This window comes from Acanthopagrus latus, chromosome 22, assembly GCF_904848185.1.
Source record: "Acanthopagrus latus isolate v.2019 chromosome 22, fAcaLat1.1, whole genome shotgun sequence".
NCBI classification, from domain to species: domain Eukaryota; kingdom Metazoa; phylum Chordata; class Actinopteri; order Spariformes; family Sparidae; genus Acanthopagrus; species Acanthopagrus latus.
In genome coordinates, this window is record NC_051060.1 from 9,638,545 (window position 1) to 9,656,194 (window position 17,650).

The window sequence follows — 17,650 nt, forward strand, 5'->3', positions numbered from 1 at the left end:
CTCTGTTAATCGATTTATTGATAAACAGAATATTAACAAGTATGCACATTTGACAAGCTTAAAAAAGGTTTCTGTAAATTTGCACACTTGTCTTGACAATATAGAAAAACTGTTATTAAGACATGAAGTCTAATTTATTCAATTAAATTTCAAGTATTGGGCTGACTTAAATAAAAGTGTCATGAGCTTCTGTTGTGAATTGGTGTTATATTAATACATTTTACTTGCCGTGACTTCTTATCTACTTTTACTACTGCAAGAAGTAACCATGAAAAAGACAACTATTGGCTTTTTAGTTTCTGTTTTCATTCCTAATGACAATAAAAATCTGTAAAAACAGGTCACAAATACTGTGTATATTTTTACTTGATAAAAGGGTTCCGGAGTCTCCTGAAACAGCTGGGAACTCTGAGCAAACTCACAGCTGAACATTTGTTGGGGGTCTATCTGGTGTCAGTGAGAGAAATGTAGAATAAAGCCAGATTTATCACTCGATATGATAAGTTGATCTTAACATACAGGTCTCTCATCAACTCTTAAATAATACTACAGGGGGGAACCTTCTTTCCTTTGTGGTACATGGTGAACATAAGAGTCCTCATAAGAAGGTTGTGTCTAAATAGGTTTGGTCCTTGGCATTACTAAGGATCGGGAACATGTTGGAACTCATTTACCATCTGCCAAAAACCCTTAATCTTTTGTTCATTTACCCTAATGATGTTAGTCATCGCCTGACTTTTCCCTCGAGTGCAACCATCAGATATACTTTTTGCAATTTTTTGTGTAATGGCATAATGTCAGCTCTTGGATGTATTGCCTTAAAATTCTGTTTAGACATTCATGTTCCTAGCAGTTTTAATAACTTTGGCAATCCATTAATTCTTCATCTGGCACTGACATAAAACCAAATCTTACACTTAGCCTAAACTTAAACCCTTATAATGCTTTAACTAATGACCAAATATTTGTAAAGTGACAAGCAAAGTAAATTTTAAGATATTCAAAATACGAAACTGTCAGATTGCTTCTCGTGCTGGTTGTTGCCTTCTCTCTTCTCATTGCTTAGGTCAAGGATCTCAATAAAGGTATCTGTCTGTGTGTTCTTATAGGTAGCTCTGGATGAGGGCTTGATGCATCAACAAGCTCTTCGTGAAGTGCTCTCAGAGCGAGACTTTCTTCTAAACTGTCTGGGAACGAACGTGACAGAGGAACTGCAGAAAAGGGTCTCAGATGTTCTCAGTGAAACACCTGCAGTTGAATCCTTAACTAAACACCTGGTGAGTCTCTCCTCAGACACAGTCCTCTATCAGCCAACATAGTAATGTTAATAGTGTAAAGATGTTTTTTATTAATATTTCCGATCAATTCAATGTGTTTCACAGCTCAGCCATGGTCCTCGTGAAGGAGAATTGGCCAAAGTTGTTTACGAAGCCTTTAAAGGAGAAAGTGATGCACCACATTTAGCTTCAGCCGCTGAAACTCCAGCTGTGTGTCCTGCTTCCTCTCCTTCCCTTTCTGAAACAGATGACAAGGGAAACTCACACAGTGGTCAGAATGACTGCAGAACAAAAACTCAAGGCACTTTGGAAACGGCCAGAGAAGATGCATTTGTCCCTCATCAGTTTTCTTGTGCAGAAACCCCAGATGATTTCAAAGCAACAAACCAACAAGAATCACATTGGCTAACATCAACTCCACAATATAAAAACTTGACAACGGATGATAGTGACACATTAAGGAATGGTAGTATTACTTCAAACAATGGGCTCAGGACACTTTCTGGAAATTGCTCAGAGCCTTTAATGTCAGGCACCCCTCCTACTCTCAACAAAAGTTTAACAGCTCTGCAAGAGGACACTGAATCATTTCAGGGAGATGCAACCTCAACCCAGGACTCAAAATTGTCGGCTATAGGCACAGACCGTGCCAAAGAAATCGATTCAGAACTCTGTATCCAATCCCTGGTTGGATCTCTAGCCACAAATCCAGACAAATCCCCCGTTTCGACCCCTGGAAATGTATCTGAACCCATAGCAGCACAAGCGGAGATGTTTAATTGCGAGGACGAGAGCATAACCCCACAGAAAGTGTTTACAATAATGTTAGACATTGAGCCGCAGGACATGCAGAAAAATAAAGATGTTCATCCAGATATTATCAGATGTTTTCAGGGAGCAGTGCTGTATGACGCACAATCAGACACATTTAAGTTTGTTACTGATGCTCAAGAAAAGGCGAAATGCTGCGAGGAATTCAGTGTGAAACCAAATGAAGTGTCGCCTGAGAAGAAATCTGGATTCTTTACAACAGTAATCGGTCCTGAATCTGATCAAACAGACTTGAAGATCCACCATTTAACGAGTGCATTATGCGACTCTCAAGCAGCAGAGTCACTACCAGAAAACCCTGCGGCATCAGTAAGTACAGAATTTGTCGAGGTAAAACCAGCAAGCGCCAAATTATCCTGCAAAGAAAACAGAGACGCCTGTGACCTAATTACCAGTGAGGTGTTGAAATCCTCTGAATTATGCAGTAGGTTTGCAAATCAAGCGGAAACAACATGTCCGGATGTCAAACATGAGGAAATGACAGGTTTCTGTCACAGTCAGGAGCAAACAATGAGCTCAGTTGTGAGCATGGTGGGGGAAGATGTCTTAACTGAAACACAAATACCTGCTGGGGACAGTAAACAATGGACTGCTGCCAACACGGCGCAGAGCACAGGTACAGGACGTTTGGAGATGGCAGAGGGAGAAACCATTGAAGAAGAAGCAAGTGAGCCTGACCGCCCGAAGTGGGGATGTTTGAAAGTGCCAAGAAGACGAGTTAAAGCTCCGCTGCTAATAGAAGAATGTAAAGTTAAGGTACAAAGCAATGTCCACTTCTGATTCATCAAAATCTGTACCATTAATGAACATTTATACCAAAATTTGTTTACATAAATGTATAAAGAGCTTAATTTTCCAGTAAATCTAAAAAAAATAACCAAAGATTAGAGAACATGTTCATCCTATATAACCAACAGATGTATTTTGTGACCCCATAAGGGAACTATTGTTTCAGTGAGAATCAACTTGATTATCAGTGTGCTGCGCTTTGCAAGACACACAGCTGGTCGTGGGCAAGAAACTGTCGATTCCACAAACCTGTATTAAGTGTTGGCAGTGATTAAATACAGTATATAATCAAGTTAAATCAAATACTGGCTTCAAATTAATCATCATCAGTCATCTTCCAGTAAAGTGTTAACAGCTGGATGACTATCAAGATGATCAATTCTACTGTGCAGAAATAAAGTTATAACACTAAGATTACAGACTGACAGTAACAGGTGATTGGATGGTACAAGTCAAAGGCACAGAGGAATTCCTAAGAACACCTGTCATTATAGTGAGTAATAACAGTGTGAATTCTCTGTGACATTTGTTTCCAGCGGTGAATGTTGAGCGTCCTGAAAATGTTCACCAAAATTTGTATTTAAGAAAGCAGTAATTGGCTTCCTGACCTTAATTTGACTTTCCTGTTCTTTAAATTCCATATTATAGTGGAAAACCACACCAGAGCACTTCTACGTTATTCTCCTTCGTATCGTGTTTCCTGCAGCGAATAAGAAATCTGCTGCACGTTTTCAAATCCCCTTCCTGCTCCACCTGCACCCTGCTACAGCATACATATTGGTCATGTCCAAAACATTTCAAAAGCCACCTCCCATGTTTGTACAGCCTGGTAGCGGTGCAGTTCTTGTCATGTTTTGGTGTCTAACCAAGTTATAACAGACCAATTATTTCTTTAAAGAAGCAAGGGAGGCTGCACTTTTTAGATGAATAGACCATGTCTTTCTCCCTCAGGGCAAACTGCTCCCTACTCAGGCACATTCTTGTGTTAACTGTACTGACTCGCCTGGCTGCTGTCAGTATAGTAATATTTACCAGCGTGGAGCGGGGTAAGAACAGGAAGCTCTGTCATTATCTATGGACAAACAGCCCCTGTCCTCTGTGTTTGTAGCATCAGATCCAAGAAAGCATGGAGCCTGAGAGCACAGCGCCGGGTTTGGCAGCCGAGGAGACATCTGATGGATCACTGGAGTCCTGCGAACACGAGTGCAGCTTGCAGGATATTTTGTCTGAGATCCAGAGCTTGGTGGAAAAAATTAACATAATAAACGTGAGTATTAGAGATGCAAGATTAATCAATTGCTAACTGATTGACCGGGAAGACGAAAAGTCAAAATTATCAGATTCCAGCGGTGTGTGAGTATTTTCCATTTACTTACCTATTTTATGACCGTAAACTCAATATATTTAGTGTTATTTAGGAGTATAGAAATGAAAATAACCAATTAAACATTCAAGTGTTATGATTTTTAATATAATTGCATTTGTTCAAGTTTCCAAACAGGCCAAGAGGTCAGTTTTAATTGCAATAAACAGTGAGGCAGATAAGAGCTGGCAGTGTTTTGATGGATGTCTGTGTATTCCCAAGATGCTGCTGACAGGAAGGTCCACGGGAAGGATCTAATGAGGCTCAATGATTTCCTGCAGGGTCATTAGTGGGTTTAATTGCTCACAGCGTCCAGTCTCTGACCTGCCCAGATAAATGTTCTCTTATTTTAATGTTTTCTGTATTATTTTCAAAAAGATGATTCATCAAGTAGACCCGTATAACCTTGAAAAAGAAGAGCATTAAAAGAGGCAAACAAAGCCTAAAAAAACAGGATTTCATCTGGTAATCACTGGCGCCCTTGATGACCATTTTGTAAACAAAAAGTCCTTTCAAGGCTGCAGTTAGACTCATATTTTTGAATTCCAAGACGAGAACATCACGAGCTGTAATCTGATTACCCTGCTTGCTTTTTCTTGTGCAACTTTATTATGCTTATTTTTCTCCTTCTTTTATACATTACAATCAAAACACAGAAACAGTTCATTGATAAATTATTCATACATGTAAGCCATTTTTCAAGCAGTAATACAAAACATTGCCCTTTGTGTCATGATAGTAGTTCAATCCTTGTAGCTGTTGGTCAGACATAACAAGCTGTGTGAAGACATCAGTTTGGGCTGCTCAAGATGTAACAGGCAGTATTTTGCAATAACAACAAAATGAAATGAGACTTGGAGACTTAAAAATCAGAAGGAAACTCCAAGACACTCTCTTTTAAAACAGTAGCAAACCATTAGACTCCCTGATAAAGGCTTAATGCTGACATGTGAGTTCGTTTTAAGGTCTAACTTGAGCATGCCATGACAATAAAGGGGTTGTATTTTTTTTCCAGCAGTGTAGCAAGTTTATTTCATGAGTAGATTTCTCTTTTTTATTCTTTATTTTGTGACAGCGCACACCACACATTGACTTGAATTGGTACCTGAAGTCCTTTCCCGGTGAACCCGAGATTCGATTAGTAAGAACTGTTCAAAAAGTCCTGGCATGTCGCTATCAACCAGCGCAGCTCGACGTCACCGTGATGGCCAAACAGATGCAGGAGGCGGAGGTATGTACTTCTGTCTCACAAGTTATTTAGGGAAATGTTACGAGCTGATGTCAGCTGATGTTTTTTGTCTTTCTACTGTAGGATTACAGGCAGTCTGTACAGGAACAAGTGGCCACCATGAAAAGCACGAGTGCCACCAGGATTTGTGATGCAGGTGCCCTGAAACGTGTTGAAGGACAGTGGAGTGCTGCACTGCTGGATGCCTCGGCCACCGTGCAGGTCAAAGCAGCACAGCTGGATCAGGTGAAACAGTATCACAAACAGATGAGGATCATCAGAGCTCTACTGGAGGTTCTAGCTGCTGAAAAAGACAAAATGAGCTTGTGAGTAATCCTTTGATCCTTTTATAAATAACTTGTTTTCACACCCTAAGCTCAGTTCATTTGGTCCAGAATAGGAAAAAATGTATATTCATTGTTATATTTAAGTTCTGGTCCGATTCCTGTTTATGTTTACTCTTGTTTCATTTCTAAAAAGTCACTGTGATGTTAAACAGCCTGACATGTGAATCATGTGTGTCACTGGTGTTTGTCATCCTCCATTATGTGGCCCTAAGCTGAAAAATCAAATTCCAGTGACTGACAGAAATGCAGCACTTTAATGCTTCTGATGTATATATTTATGTTCTGTAGTGTCGCAAAGAGACTGCGGAGAAATAACCGATTTTCAGAATTATTAGACTCCGAATAGACCACATTTTATGAAGAAGAAACCGTCGTACACTGATCTCACCAGCAGCGACGCCTATCAAAATGGTAACATGACTCAGTAGTCATCACTACACTATTACATGTAGACATTTGATAATGTAGTAACAACTACACACCCTTTGAAGTGTTGTGAATACATCTTGTGACACTGTCACGCTGAAAAGAATCTGTCCACATACAGAGAGACAAACAGACAACACCTGGTAAACACCTGGCAAAGTACTCAACACTGATTCTGTGGTTGTTCCAGCTACAGTTGGAATCTCCTGGACCACATTTTGATGACACACACACACATGCACCAAAAGTAAAAACATTACTAAGTGAGATTGCTAATAATAACTAACATGTCGAGACAAGATGAAAGGAGGAGTCTTGTAAAGTAATAAAAGTGACTGTCAGATTGGTGTTACTCACTTTTTAATGGACTAGATAAACCGATAAAGTAATCTGAGTAGGATCCCAAAGCAGCTGTTTTAAAAACTTCTGACCCTTTAAACAGGGAAAATACATGTGCTGACTTGTGCAGGTCTTAAAGTATATGGGAAGAAAATATTGCATACAATTAGACATGGCTCACACAGATCATTATAAAATCACTTCATGTACGGATTTCATGATAAGCTGATGGATTTGTCAGTGTTTCAGCTATGTACCATCACAAAATCACTTGTGGTTGCTTGCTTTCACTTGACAAATGAACCGCAGTAGAGTCCACTTCGTAGGGCTGGATACTACCCTTTCATGGCAACTTGGCCCAATTGTTTTATCTCGCACCCCTGTTTTGAAACACTTGCTTCAAACGAGCCAGGTGTGAATACACTTGAAATAATTTATTGTGTACCTGACAAACTATACATTTATATTCTTTTGTTACTGGTTTTGTCAGAAATACTTTGGGAAGCAGCAGCCTTCAAGCTGACAAACTCCAAGCCCTGCTGAACACCATGGAAAGGAAAAAAGACAAGATGGAAGAACTCCTCCATTTGAGTAGCCAGCTGTCAGTCCACTTGAGCGATGCTGAAAGTTCAGGTGCTCTTCTTGCCCAGCTTGGAGATGTGCAGGAGGAATGGAGGCTTTTGGAAGGAAGTATCAAAAGAGCTCTACAGCATGCTTCAAGCTCCACCTGTCAGTCCTCTCTTCTTATAAAACAGGCCGAACAGCTTAAAGGGAAGCTTGAAGCGCTTCAGATATCCACCTTTGAAAGCCAGGACAGCAAAAGTGCTTTAGAACTTGTTTGTCTGACCACAGACCTAAAACTGTACAACCAGCTTTATCTGCACTTAAAGTCTCAGTCGGATGCTCTCGTCAGTTTCTCTCTGGGTCAGAAAGAGAAGGATGAGATCAAATGTAGTCTTCAGGAACTGGGGTCCTTGCTTGATGACACCAGGAGCAAACTTGACTTTTCCACACACAGCTGTGGAGGCATTTCTTCAGCTAAGATCAATAAGCAATTAAAAGATTTGATTGTATGGGCAAAGCAGGCAGAAAACCACATCTCTATTGGGCAAAAGTTGGCTCTTTTCCCAGAAGAGGCTCGCATTCAGATAGGTGAGATGAAGAAATTTCAGACTGATATTTGGTCTAGAAGGTCCAAGATGCAAGTAGAAGTTGAACAGATTAAAGATTTAGCACCTGACACAGAAAAGGAGGAAAGCGACCAAGTATTGAAGACAGTAGAAGAACTTTATGAAGCTATTGCCGACAGCTTGGATCATGTCCTGCGCACCATGAAGAAAAATCTGCGGGAGAGAGAGAAACTGTTATCCCAGCTTGCTAGCATGGATGCCTGGTTAGCAGAGACGCATGCTAAAAGAGACCCCTGCGCCCATGTTGACAATGTTTCAAAGGCTGACATTAGAAAGCTAGAGACTGAGCTGCAAAACCACAAATTGGCCACAGCGGAGATACAGAGCCAACTGACGCTGGTGGATGCACTGACAGTGAATTGCAGGGAAATATCTGAAGGGTTGAGTCCAGCAGAGAGCCGCTACCTTGTCAACAGACTGTCAGGCCTTTGGACTGAATTAGATGGATTGCTAGCTCATGAGAAAGCAACCAGCTGGGAATTAGAGGAGCTGATTCATGAGAGAACTTCCTCAGATGAGGAGTTATCCACCATCCAGGCTAGTTTACAGCAAATTTCCACCAATCTTGAAAAGCAGAGGTTCCCTTTAACACAGGAAATCCTCTCAAAAACTAGCAAATGGAAGCACATGCTAATGGAACATCAATGTGAAGTACAAGAGATTCAGCACTGCCAGGAGGCGAAACGAAACTCCCTGCTGTGCACCATTGGGGAACTGCAAGACCAGTGCAAGGCTCTTAGTGTGAATGCCTTCGAGCAAGACAAATATCTGCACCTTAGGAGACAAATGGAGGAATCTAGGGACATTGCCAAAGAGCAAATCCAGTGTACCAAAGATAAAACAATCAGTGTGGGTGAGAGGTTCAGACTGTGCCAGACGCTTTTAGTTGAACTTCCTCTGGTAAAGACACAGTGTCAAGAGGCAGCAGACCAATTGGAGGCCATAGCTCAGGAGTTGTACCCATCTGAGCTTAACTCAGAGAGGCTAAGGATTCGCCACACAGTGGAAACTTTAGTCTCCTGGGAGTATTCTGTCACAGGTCACATCAAAAACCTAGTGGCCGGGCTTCTACAAAGTATGCATTTTTCCTCCGAGCTTCCTGTCTTAATGGAGCTTTTCAAAAGAACAAGAGTGGAACTGGAGGAAGCCGAACCAGTAAATCCAGATGAAAAAGCTGTAGACAATGCACTACGGAGGTGCTGGGTCATTTGGAGAAATATAGACTCTGGAATGAGGGTGTTGGAAGGTCTGGGACGAAAGGAAAAAATAAACCTCAAGAACTACGAGGAACTTTACACTCTTAAGGATACAACCAAGCAAAAGTGCCATTCACAAATGGTAAGCTTAAATTTTCTTACTTTTGAAGATACTCAGCTTCATTTTTCATCCTTTTGTGTGTTGTTTCCCAAACTGTGCTTGATCATATCACACATATTCAACAGGAAAGTTTATCCCAGGCCAGAGAATCCTTGAAAGATTACCAGTGGGCTGCTCAGGGAGCAATAGGCTTCCTTCATAATGCTGAAGCCACCTTCCTATCAGCTCCTGGAGGGTTTTTGGACTGTACTGAAGAGCAAAGACAGACTCAGCAGGCTCTAGAAGCTCTTGAAGAAGGATTTCAGGCTCATATCAGCCACCTTGGGGAGCTGCTGCCACAACAAACCTGCCTGTCCCGACCAAAGACTGAGCAGCTCCACATCAGCATCCTCAGTCAGTTGTTGGTGGGAAGAGCCATACTGGAGGCCCAAGCTCAGCTTAGGCTGGAGTCTTTGCAGAGGTACTGGCAGTTCTTGACTCACTGAAGGATTTATATATCACATTGTTGTGATTATATTTGTCTTTCTTTCTTTCTGTCATAGTTTTAATCAAGTAAAAAGACCTAAAAGCACATTTTCTTATAGGTGTGAAACAAGACAGCAAAGCCACAGGAAATGTCATGAGGATATATGTCAGCGTCTTTCAGGGCTTGAAGCAAAGCTCTCAGAATGTGCTGCAGAACAAGTGACTTCCTATGTAAAATGTCTCAGCCAACAAAAAAGAGCTAAGGTAAGTTTGCAGCCTTATTTTGCGGGTGATTTGCAAACGTTTGTACATCTTCACATATGCTGGATCTACTTAAACTTAGAATGTTATACACATATACATTTTTTTGGTAGCCATATTCATGACGTAGATGGCGATGGCGATTGGTTGGTTTCTTGGTCCATCCGCCATTTTGATCCGGGCTAAAATATCTCAAAAACCATTACATGGATTTCAATTAGGTTCACAGTATTCATGTGCACCAGCGGACGAATCCTACTGATCTTGAGCAGGTTGACAGTTTTTGCTATTTAGTGAAACCGCAGTCGCTATTATATTAGACAGATATCCACGTTAAATCACACCCATGGTGATACCCTGACTTTTTCCCTAATCACACCATGATATTTGTGGTTTTAGATGAAATATCCCTGAAAATATTGGATAGATTGCAATGAAATTCGGTAGAGAGTAATTTCTACATTTATCATGGACTGTAATCAGTTGGATGATGACTTAACTTTACATTAGGCATCACCTTCCAGTCAAAATATCAGTTTTAGTACTTCCATAAGCGAGTTAGCATTTAACTATTAAAACACTTTTGCCAACAACCTGACAGAGTTGCTAACATGACTTTGGACTCTTAGACCTGTTGATTTACCTGTCCATGTGCCACATACAGACATTTTGACTGACATATTGTACAAATAAATGGACAACTGCCTGATTCAAACTTTAATTTGAACTTCATTTCATCTCTCCTTAAAGCTTTTGATGGAAGAGCTTCGCTGTCTTGCTGGTAAGATAGAAGAACTGAGAGCTGGATGTCCAATGCAGGGCTGTGGGGTTGGAAGGGACGGTGAACTGGCCGCTCTGTGGAGGCGCTGGGTGTCATTACGACGAGGCGTCGGCCATCTGGTGGCGCACACAGAACAGAGAGGAGAGGAATGGAAGGACATCACAACAAGTGTGAGTTATAGAACAAATCCTCATACTTTTGCTTTTACATCAGTACTGTAATGCACAGTAACATGTTTAACTTGATGCACACAAATAAATAAATGCAAAATCCTGCATATAAAATAGTATTTTTTATGGGGTTTTTTTCTGGTTTCTGGTTTCCAAATGTCTTCAAGGTCAGATCTGGTTCCCAATTAGCCTTTCTTTCAGGAAAGTTGTACTGTTTTTATGTGACTTTTATTGCTTTCCAAGACAAATTTAATTTACTGACGCATTGCATACAGGATGTAAAGGAGAGGATAGTAATATATGGATTTACTGAGGATTAAATAGCTATTTGCTGAAGTGTTGATGCCCTATGAGCTCAGATCGGATCCTCAGGCAGTGTTTTTTATCTTTATTCCATTTGTTTTTTATCATATATATTTATTATATTATATTTTTAAGCCTGGTTTAACAATGCATGCTAATTGATAACTTGTTTTGAAAAGGTCTGAATAAATAAATTCTTGTAACTTTAGATGGAGCAGTGTTGCAGCTTTTTGGCCAGTCTACAGGCAGACGTTCCAGACTCCTCCATTGTGAGCTTTGCTCAAGAAGAACCCCAGGAGCTTCTGGCTCAGGCTGAGATGAACCAGGCTGGGCTGGAGCAGGAGCAGCAGGCCTTGGCTTCCCTGGAGCATCGACTTGAGCACGCTCTGAGCTTATCTAGTTCCCAGGATCCCATCAGCCCTGGACCGGTTGGCAAAACCCTAGTGAAGATCCAAGAAAACGTCAGGAGGTGGGGATGCATGCAATATGCATGTGGAAAGTGATTACTCATTAATGTGAGAGATACTAAGAATATACTATTCTCCACAGCTTGAAAGAGAGAAATCTGCTGCTGGTAGCTGCAGCCCAGGCAGAGGAGAAAGAGAGACAGCAAGTCCAAGAAGAGATAGGAGCAGTGGAGCAACACATGTTCTCCATTCTTTCCTCCCTGAAGGCCTGTTCAAATCCATGCAAACAACAGGTCATGATAATTCTTAAGCTTTTCTCTTTTAAAGATGGAGCCAGCAAAATTTGTGCAGGGCTGTTGTTAGCTCTCCTTCATCTGTTAACTAGAAAATAAGTTAAACAAATTTAGGAAAGATCTCAAACTTAACGTAACCTCTAAGATTTTCATTGCTACTGCTTGATCAAACTTGTCTTGCATTTCCATCCTGACAGGAGCTCAGAAAGGATGTGTTCTCCCAGCGGGCCAGACTGAAGATTATCATGGAAGCTGTGCAGAGGCGGTACGCTGAGATACCAGCTGACATCAGCAGAAGGTTACAAGAAGTTCAGATGTCTCTACAAAGAGAGGAGGACAAGGTAACTCAAAACAGGATAGAATCCAGCAAAATCTCCAACCAAAACCTGTTTTATTTTGCTAAATGCTCGCGCGCATGTGTGTGTGTGTGTGTGTGTGTGTTTGCATTCTACAGTTCATGGAGAAGAGCTACCCAGTCCAGAAGCTGAACCATCAAGTCGTGGAGCTGGGATCAGGTCTTGAGAAAGTGAAAGTGTTACTGGAGCAAAAGAGTCTGACAGTAGACAAAGCACAAAATTTAATCAAGGTGTGTGTTGGTTTGTGTTCGCATGCGTGTCTGTGTGTGCATGTTACATAAACCTGCAGACACGCAAAGACATGTTCCTCTAACTTCCGCATTAATGTCTTGAAAATAAGTTCCAAACTTCATTTATTAATTTTTTCTATCAGTCACTTATAGATATCTCATTGTTTTTAGCATGACTAAGATTATGTTGAAATCTGATGTTTGCACACTGCTTCCAGCCACCAACACAAGCCGCTATTGGCTACGTTAGCTATTGTGCAGAATGTATGTAGTCTAGAGGGAGTGTGGCTAAGAGACCAGAAGCTACAGTGGAAACAAATATTATGACTACTAAATACATGTTAACAGGTTATCAGTGTCAAAATAATCACATTCTGGTAAAAAGTAGCACACAACTTAACTATGTTTGTTAAATACTGACAACACAACTAGAACAAATCGACTGTAACAGCCACTGTTTCATGAGAGCTGATGACAAGTCAGGATGACATTGTCACTACATACTTTACATTGTTTGTTCTCCAGCACGTGTGGGATGAGCTGGATGCTTGGCACAGCCGCTTGATGCTCCTAGAGAACGAGGTGCAGGATCTTGCGGAGGACTATCCTGATCAGGCTCATCTGCTCATTGACCAACTCACGCAACCACTGCAGTTCTACCAAAATGCAGCACAGATGGCCGAGCAACGCACTGCTTTCCTCAGCAAGGTCAGGAACATGATTCTATACTCACACCAAGTGACAGGAGCCATGGTTTGACTTTTTATGGATCTAAAACACAAATACATCTATATGGAAAGTGGCCTCTAAAAGTGTAAATGTCTTTGTAAAACTGCAATTCTGCCTCCCTTATATTTCCTCTACTCCTTTTGTCAGATCCCTGCTTGTCTCCAGGAGTTTGACGGTATTTTGCACGGCGCCACCTGCTGGTTAGATGAGGCCCAGGCGTGGCTCAGTGCTCCCTGTTGCTTTACAACAGCCAGAAGCCTCCAGAATCATGCAAACTCCTTACAGGTCAGAGACCAAGCAAACAAACAAAAACGTCTGAAGAGACAATACTTTTGACATGATTCAATATTGACCACAATTTCGACAAGCATTTGCAAATATTTCATGTAATCAATGAATTTCATTTTCAAATCATGAACTAAAGCTGGTGCTGGATGACTCAGAGAGGATCAGACACGCCCTGCAGGACTTCAGGCCCGTCTTGGAGGAGATCTCCGCTGTGTGTGACATGAGCACCCAGGAGAAGAAGCTGGACCAGAATGACCAACAAGTCCACAAGATGCAAAGCAAGATCGTACAGCCACTGGAGCAGCTGTTGCAGGCTGTTGTGGTAAACATTTTTAAAAAGAGGAGTTCCACAAATTTCAGGTAGTCAGGTGACAGTCAGAGGAAACAGCTGGGGTGGGTTTTTTTTCCTAATGCGTTTTAGCCCACTCACAGAAGGTTTTCTTTTATTGACAGACCTGACACCTGATGGGATGATCCTCTGTATTCTGGTCACATTTTGACATTGATAAAGTCAAAGGCAACACTAACAGTAGCATCTTGGAAATGCATTGCTTTTTATGAGCAGTTCGTACAGCTTTGTACAGCTTGTGAAACTGTCTTGATTATAAAATTATAGGTCAAGTTAAAAAAAGTTCCTGGTAATCTTCATTCCAGGTGGTGGAGGCAGTAGAAGCAGAGCTGAAGACGATGGAGAAGAATGTCCCGAAGATCAGAGCGATTTTATCCTCCATGGACAACTCCAACATCACTCTGACGGAGCATCTTCAGGACCGACAGGTGAAAGTTGAAACTACAGTGATACAGTAAAACACTTTTTAAGATTTTTTTTTTAAGATTTTAAGAATAAGAATCAAAGTGTCTAATCAAAGACGCATGACATGTGTAAAACAAGTCAGGGATGCATTATAATGCTGAGCTAAATCAAGGACTGTATCACAAAGACAGGAAGCATACAGTTCTTACCTAAGCATTATACGACATTCTTATTATTAAAATTATTAAAATGATGTCATCACAGATGCTAAATGTTATTCATGTGTTAGTCACACATGTAAAATTATTGGTTAACAAGCTTCTCTGTTTCAATGTGAAGGTGATCCTGGCCAATGTGCAGTCGATGCGGAGGACATTGGAAGAGATGGAGAGATGCAAAGGAGATCTTCACCTCCCTCGAGGAGCAGAGGAGAGCTTGCTGGTGTTCTCCAGAGCCAGACTGCTCCTGCAGCAGCTGGAGGAGCTGGAGAAACTCACCCAGCAACAAGCCACGCTGCTGGAGGTACAGCTTTAAGTCTCGTTTCAGAGCACATAGGAGAAATAATTATTTTGATCTGTTTCTGCAGAAGAAGAGCAGAGAGGTTTCATGAATACTAACAATCATAATAATTATTTTGTTAGCAAGATTGAAATTCATTGAATTCAAACTGAATTAAATAGCTATGGTTTCACATTCTCCTGTCTGTTTGACTAACTTAGAACAAGATCAGTGAGAAAGATCTTGGCACCACCACAGTCTCTGACACTCCTGAAGAAACCCAGCAGCTAGACAGATCTGCACAAAGACACTTTGGCCAGGTAATAATGATTAACAGTCATAAGTTATAATTTTACATCAGCTAAAATGAGAACATGTGTGATGTTTGAATGTTGGAATGATCTTTGGAACTTATCAGACTTGTCCTCTCGCTCATTTTATGTTGACAATTTGTGTCAGTCAGCTACTTTTTTAATTGAACTGCTTTGGGAAATAAAAGTGGCAGTTGCCAAGTCTGTAATTCCACAATTTTTGAATGAGGGATTAAGAAAAATTGGTTGTAAATTGCCGTACCTGTCAAGTAATAATGTCAAAACTGAGGCTGTTTTTTGGGAAAATTGTTATACTATTGTCATACACCATGACAATGTATTCATATATTGCACACAGTGACTGGTTAAGTGTATATTGGTATTATTAAGAACAATCATCTGGACACACTCACGCTCATAAAGCTCAGCCTCCAAATTTGAGATTCGAAGACTGCACATAGCAATTTAAAAAATGTTGTTTCGTGGGTAAGAGGACAAGTAATGTGTTAAATCGTTTTATTATGAATCTTCCCCAAAAAATAAACTTTTTATCAAATACATATTCACTAAGTTTACATGCATTCCTCTCGTAGACTCCAGACGTTAATCCTACCTTTTTCTGTAACACAGTATAATTCTAAACTGTGGGAATAATTCATAAAATACATTTAAAATCATATTTGTTGTAAACATTATGTTGTAAATAATGCAAAAAAAAATAGCTGATGACTGCTTATGGAGCTGAGCATCCTGAAAAAATAAACCACTTCTTCTCACCGATAGCGTTTGAAGAAAAGTTATAATTGAGATAATTGAGGAAGTTGTTAGAAAGGCAATTTGTTTTTCCATTTTCCTGTAAATCCCAGTTTTGATCATATCGTTCACCCTTATCACTAAAATCAGGAGGCTTTTGAGGTGTCTAACTCAGAGGAAGAGGAGGATGAGGAAAACAGGAGTTGTCACTCGTCGTCCTCTGACACACTAACATGCAGTATTCCGGAGGTAAATCTAAAAAGAGTATTCTTCTGGGGATCTTCTTTTGTTTGGGTGTCATTCCAAAATGACAGAGTGTAAAAACTGCTGTCAATAAAGTTTAGCTGTTAAAAAAGACCTTGAATTTAATGTATGTTATTCACAAATATATACATTTGAGACTTGGCAAGGGATTCGCATGAAATATTGATTCTAAGTGGTTTTGGAGTGAATCCCAAAATTCCTTGGGCTCCTTCTTCTCAAAATTCACTTTTGAGTTCCATTCCATTCACTTTTTTTTTTTTACTTTTCAACACTAATATTGCTTCTTTTTCCTGTGTTATGGAGGCTTTTAGCAGATTTTGCATGTTTATGTGATACCTTTTTAGGCAGGCTGTCCTGGTGAATCTACTCTGGTACTGTCAGAAGCAGCTGCTTGAAATGTGTTGCTCCTCAGAAACCTGTCTCCTTTCCTTACACACACATGCACACACAGACACACACACACAGAGCGGCATGTGTATTTGTATATTTATACGTTTCGTTTTTAGGACCCAGACGAGACATTCACCGCTTCAGATGTGCAACGTGAGGATATAGTTGAAATTAAGCCACTATCAGATGTGAAGGTAAATAATATTTTTCATTTCATAGATTGGACCCTGGACACTGGACACATTTGTTTTTCTTGTTATACTTGCATTTAAAAAAATCAAACAGGTTTTGCTGTGTTTTGCATTAATCTCGATTAGTAGTGTATTTTTTTCCTCAGGATAAAAGAATACATCTATGCAGATTAATTAACATGTTAGTTACAACGAGAATGACAAATTGTGATGGTTTTTTAAATTAAAAAATCTGTCTACACCAATGGTGTCTGGTCATTTTCAGTTAAATCATAATTAATCTTGTCTTTCAGGCACTCGAGAGCAGAGAGTTTTCTTCTGAAGTGAAGACGAGCTCAAAAGTTGAAACTTGGCTCGATTCAAAAGAGTCAGAGGATGTTGGAACTGGATTAACAACAATGGATTCCAAAGCCGATGTAGGAAAAGCATTTAATCCTGAAAAAGTGACAGCAGAGTCACTTATCAGTGCAGCTGAAAACCAGCCTGCTGCTGCTGCTCCTGCCCATGACCAGCATGAATTACCAAACCCTGAAACCCTCGTCCCCAACGCTTTAACAAAATCCCCTCAGGCAGCAGCTACATTGGAAGACACAAGATTGATTCCTGACAGACCTGTCACTCCGTTTGCTGCTACGAGAGCTTTGGATGAGTTTATAGAAAGGGAAGACAATGATCTGCCTTTGTCCACAGTTCCCTGTCGAGATCTGGTAAGTGTCTGAGAGAGAAAGAGGCATTTTTTAAAATCATTTTCAAAACTTTGCTCCAAAATGTCTAATCTTTTTAAAGTGGAATATTTGCCAGTTAGTGATATCCAGCTCTGAACTAAGGAGAAAAAATAACTGCATTGTTAACATGTTTTAATGTTAAGTTATATTTCATATTTGAAATGCCATGAAAAGATTCTCAATAATGTGTTTGTTTTAATTGTGTTTCTCTTCCGACTACTCTTAATGCGCTGAAGGAGCAAAATGAAGTCAGCATCAGTCACAGTGGTTTGGTGGAAGAATCCCAACAAGCCCAGGGGTCGTCTGAGGTGCCAATCAGGTAAGAGAAAGTGTATGAGTCACATGCGTTGATGACAAACTCTCAAGCATTCAGC

At 40.4% G+C, this 17,650-nt stretch overlaps 1 protein-coding gene across 1 annotated transcript in view; it reads left to right on the forward strand.

Moving 5' to 3' along the window:
• Positions 1–17,650, forward strand: part of LOC119011997 (nesprin-1-like) — a 79,721-nt gene that overhangs the window by 24,145 nt on the left and 37,926 nt on the right. The window contains exons 46-68 of the mRNA XM_037085440.1: positions 1,110–1,277; positions 1,383–2,864; positions 4,006–4,164; positions 5,336–5,491; positions 5,573–5,814; positions 7,091–9,128; positions 9,233–9,567; positions 9,692–9,836; positions 10,584–10,784; positions 11,297–11,556; positions 11,637–11,787; positions 11,985–12,128; positions 12,242–12,373; positions 12,899–13,081; positions 13,250–13,387; positions 13,527–13,712; positions 14,045–14,167; positions 14,484–14,666; positions 14,864–14,962; positions 15,857–15,955; positions 16,477–16,554; positions 16,845–17,258; positions 17,513–17,595. Coding sequence (XP_036941335.1) covers positions 1,110–1,277; positions 1,383–2,864; positions 4,006–4,164; positions 5,336–5,491; positions 5,573–5,814; positions 7,091–9,128; positions 9,233–9,567; positions 9,692–9,836; positions 10,584–10,784; positions 11,297–11,556; positions 11,637–11,787; positions 11,985–12,128; positions 12,242–12,373; positions 12,899–13,081; positions 13,250–13,387; positions 13,527–13,712; positions 14,045–14,167; positions 14,484–14,666; positions 14,864–14,962; positions 15,857–15,955; positions 16,477–16,554; positions 16,845–17,258; positions 17,513–17,595 — 7,199 coding nt within the window. The remainder of the gene's footprint in view (positions 1–1,109; positions 1,278–1,382; positions 2,865–4,005; positions 4,165–5,335; positions 5,492–5,572; positions 5,815–7,090; positions 9,129–9,232; positions 9,568–9,691; positions 9,837–10,583; positions 10,785–11,296; positions 11,557–11,636; positions 11,788–11,984; positions 12,129–12,241; positions 12,374–12,898; positions 13,082–13,249; positions 13,388–13,526; positions 13,713–14,044; positions 14,168–14,483; positions 14,667–14,863; positions 14,963–15,856; positions 15,956–16,476; positions 16,555–16,844; positions 17,259–17,512; positions 17,596–17,650) is intronic.